Raw genomic sequence first — 4,357 nt, 5'->3', positions numbered from 1 at the left:
GGCTCTAGCCCATCTTTCCAAACACCACCCAGCACTCTTAGTCAGGCAGAAGGCCCACTGACCAAATAATCTCCTACTCACTTTATTGCACCTCCTCCCCCCCCCCAAGAAAACATCTGCCCAGCTGATGCCTCCTTCATTCTGGATCCCTTCTTGACTTTTCCATCCCAGTGTTCTTTCCACTCCATTTTAAAGGCCATAGGAAGGTGTTTTCTGCAGTGTATTCACTCTTTTTGGTATATTAAAATGGAGGCTGTATAGTCTTTTATCAGACATATCTGTATAGTTATATTATCATTGTTAAAACACATGCACAAAAAGCTAGCTGAGATTGGGTTTGTTTGGGAAACACTGAGCTAAACAAAAAAATGATCCAAGATTTTTGTTTGGTTTTTGTTTTTAATTTCAAGACTTCCCAGAGCCCTTAAAATGCTAACATACATTGTGACTTTTCAAGACCAGCACTGATACCATTTGTAGCTTCTCTTGAATTTATTTGATCACAAAATCCTTCAAAAACAGATCACAGATTTGAGAAATCTGGAACTGGAAATAGTTGCCAGTATATTGGGCACATTTTCAAGAGTCTGTAATAAGATAATCCTTCAAAAACAGATCACAGATTTGTTATAGAATTTTGTATGTATGATTTTTACAGTGTTATATATTCTTCATCTTGTTATAGTTCTTTGCATATTTATCTTACACATTTTCCCACTCTAGCCTTTAACATAAGGTCTTGAAAATAACAGGCATTTGTTGAGTTAAATATCATGGAATTTTAGTGAAGGGTCATGGTCTGGAATAATATTTGGTAACCAGAGAAATTTAGTTTGCATCTATTTCAGTAGCTTTTTTTTTTTTTTTTTTTTTGCAGTCTTTTTTATACCATCTCATCCTGGGCTGGGAAAATTATCTTGATGCTGGGCAAAAAGCCATTGTTAACATGGGGCTACATACATATTCTCTACAAATCACTTTATTGGGACATTGTAACAGAAGAATATAAAAGGAAAGGAGGAACAATTGGTATAAAACTATGGTTTGAACCACAGATCTCTGAACACTGTCCGTAAAATAAGCTGGAGAAGCAGCTGCCTCTGGGTCCTGGCACACCCTGGGCGGTGGAGAAGGCAGCCTATGGGTTAGTTCTGATTGTTTTCCTTTCCAAGGGTATGTCTGTCAAAAAGGTACTCAGCCAGGCCAGAATCCGGGGCTCCCATCTTAACCAAGTTGTGCACGTGGTCACCTAGTTGTTTGATAGACTTCACCTGCTCATTCAGATAGTGGGTTTCCAGGAAATCGCACAAATGGGGGTCACCTTTGTCTGAGGCCAGAGTGTGCAATTCCAGCAACGACTGGTTCACATTCTTTTCCAAGAGCAGAGCACACTCCATGGCATTCAGCCCGCTTTTCCAGTCGTCCTGGTCCGGTTTCTTGATGTCCTGTAGGCAGATCTGTCCTCCCCGCTGGTTCTGCAGCCTCATCAGCTTCTCCGCGTGCTCGGTCTCCTCCCGGGACAATCGAAGGAAATATCTGGCGAAGTTGTGCAAGGCCACGTCATCTCGGGAGAAGTAATAGGCCATAGACAGGTACACGTAGGACGCACAGAGCTCCAGGTTGATCTGGCGGTTGATGGCGGCCTCGGAGTCCGGGTGGAAGTTCTGGCGCACCCTGGAGGGGGCGCCGGCTGGCCCTGCTGGTCCCCGCGAGGAGGCGGCTGCGGCCAGCGGGCGGCGGGGGACGGCGGGAGGGTAGCCCCAGGGCCGCCTGGGGACCCAGCGCGGCGGGAGCACGAAGCCGTGGCGCGCCCTGCGCAGGGACACCAACGAAGTGCTGATGTGCTTGGCGAGGAACAAGGAACAGGGCAGCATGGCCCTTTCTCTTTAGAAGCGGGGAAACTGAGGCCAGGCCGGCTCAGCGCGCCGGAGCGTCAGATCTGAATCAGAATGCAGCTTTAGGTGACGGCGACTGCGTCACACGCCCCTTCCAGAGGCACCGAATTCCAGGCGGAGGGAGGCTGGGGGCGCGCGCCAGTCGCGGTTGGGAAAAGGCAGATGACAGTTACAAACATTGCACCCATCATCGCCGAAAGACTTCTGCTCTTGGGCGTTTGTAATTTACTATTTCACATAAGTTAAAAATACTGTCAAAAACTAGACGCTGTGACTTGCAAAAGAAAGGATGGAGCCAAGCCACACTTGCCCTCCCTCTCTGACCTTTTTCTGTCCAAGGACCAAGGGGTGGGAGAGGCAAGGCAGTGAAATAGGGTAAAACAAAAGTCACCACCAATTCATCTGAGAGTAAATAAAGGTCTACACCCAAAGAGGATGTTTATAAATTGACTTTCTGGTTATTTTAACAAATTTAAGTATGGAAATAGTTGCCAGTATATTGGGCACATTTTCAAGAGTCTGTAGTAAGATAATGCTTTCTTTTAAAAGGACATATTTTTAGATACAAAATTTATCTTCATTGTAAAAAATCAGATATATAAAATGTAGGAAGAATATATAAACTAGCTCTAAACTTGTTACTTGATGTAGATACATATCTATGACGTAGATACATATTTTTAAAAGGACAATTAAAAAATTTTAAGATAGCCTTTGGTTTTAAAAGAATATATATAACTGTTGTAGTGTACTGAGAAAATGATAATTAACTCACAGAAGAAAATTGAAAACATTCCTAATCCTTCCTCTACCCAGAGAGAACCATTGTTAAAATGTTGATGTTAATTCTCACAGATTAAAATAACTTAAAAAAATAGATATCACAGATGCACCAAAGTAAATATATACACTTTTAACAGCTTATAGAGGTATAATTGACATAAAATAAACTGAAGATACTTAAAGTGTACAACTTGCTAGAGTTTGACACACACATATATATATATATATCTATATATATACACATCTTGAAATCATCACCAAAATCGAGCTAATGAATATATTCATCACCTCTCAAAGTCTCCTCATGCCCCTTTGTATTTTGTAATACCTCTTTTCTGCCTCTCTCTGCTTCACCTCATCCCAGGCATCTACTGATCTGCTTTTCCTCACTAAATAAATTAGTTTGCATTTTCTAGAATTTCATATAAATGGAATCAGTATGTATACCTTTTTTGCCTGATTTCTTTCATTCAGCATAATTATTTTGAGATCCACTCAAAATTGTAGTGTGTATCAATAGTTTTCATTGCTGAGTAGTATCCCATTGCTGAGGACGTACCACCGTTTGTTTATCCTTTTACCCACTGATGAACATTTTGGTTGTTTACAGTTTTGGGCTATTAAAATAATGCTGTTATGAACGTTCCCGTACAAGTCTTTGTGTGGTTATATGCTCTCTTTACTCTTGGATAAATACTTTGTGTGGAAAGGCTGGATCATATATGACACATGAATGTTTAACTTTTTAAGGAATTTCAAATTGTTTTTCAAAGTAGTTGTACCATTTCATATCCATTGATACTAGGGAACCCAGACCTTTATCTGTAACAGCACCTTTTCTAGTCAGTCCTGGCCTATGCTGCTGAGCTTCTGATTAAAGTTGGTGACTGCCTCACCATCACATCCTTTTTTGTCTTGTGCAAACAGTGAATGCCACCAGCTGGTGGAGTCTTGGATCTTATGTAACAAATTCAATCTAGCATGCTCACTTTCTGAGCCTTTCCTCATTTAGAATTCTGCATTCTCCATTCTGCATAGGTGGTTCTGCTCTTTCCACCTCATTTAACGTGGACTATCAGTATTTTCAAACTCCAAAGAGCCATCCCAGTAGTGTATTAACACTGGCTCTAAGGTCTATTGTCAGGAAATTAAATCCTGAGTGTCCCCACATCAACAAAACTCTACCTTACTCAATCTTATATTCCAACCTCCACTATCCTAGAGTCCAACACCCTCAGAATTCACTCCTAAGCCACGCTCTCCCTGTTCATGCCAGTTTTTAATAACCAAGTTTTGTCACTCCTTCTAAGTATAATCCCTCTATTCTTTAGCAGGGCCAGCATTTTCCTACTTAGGCCATGCTGAAATAAGAGCTTAATTATTGATGTAAAGGTGAATGAGTTGAATAGTATTCCCTTAAAATTCATGTCCACCCAGAATCTGTCAATGTGACCTTATTTGGAAATAGGGGTTTTGCAGATATAATCAAGTTAAAATGAGATCATACTGGATTTCGGTGTGCCTTATTTCAGTGACTGGTGTCCTTAAAAGAAAAGGGCAATTTAAAACTGACACATAGACACACAAGGGAGAAAGCCATGCAAAGTCAGAGGAAGAGATTAGAGTGAAAGATTCATCGGCTAAGGAATGCCAAGGATTACTAGAGACTGCCGCAAGCT

The 4,357-nt window shown here is 41.3% G+C and overlaps 1 protein-coding gene across 1 annotated transcript; it reads right to left on the bottom strand.

Annotated features, from left to right (window-relative positions):
• Positions 1–1,145: 1,145 nt before the first annotated feature.
• Positions 1,146–1,874, bottom strand: FTMT (ferritin mitochondrial). Its single transcript, XM_061188080.1, has one exon. The coding sequence runs from the start codon at positions 1,872–1,874 to the stop codon at positions 1,146–1,148; it is 729 nt and encodes a 242-aa protein (XP_061044063.1).
• Between the last annotated feature and the right edge of the window lie 2,483 nt (positions 1,875–4,357).

The sequence above is a fragment of the Eubalaena glacialis genome, chromosome 4 (assembly GCF_028564815.1).
Source record: "Eubalaena glacialis isolate mEubGla1 chromosome 4, mEubGla1.1.hap2.+ XY, whole genome shotgun sequence".
Classification (NCBI taxonomy): domain Eukaryota; kingdom Metazoa; phylum Chordata; class Mammalia; order Artiodactyla; family Balaenidae; genus Eubalaena; species Eubalaena glacialis.
The sequence above is the reverse complement of the archived record's forward strand: the minus strand, read 5'-3'. Positions and strand labels throughout refer to the sequence as shown.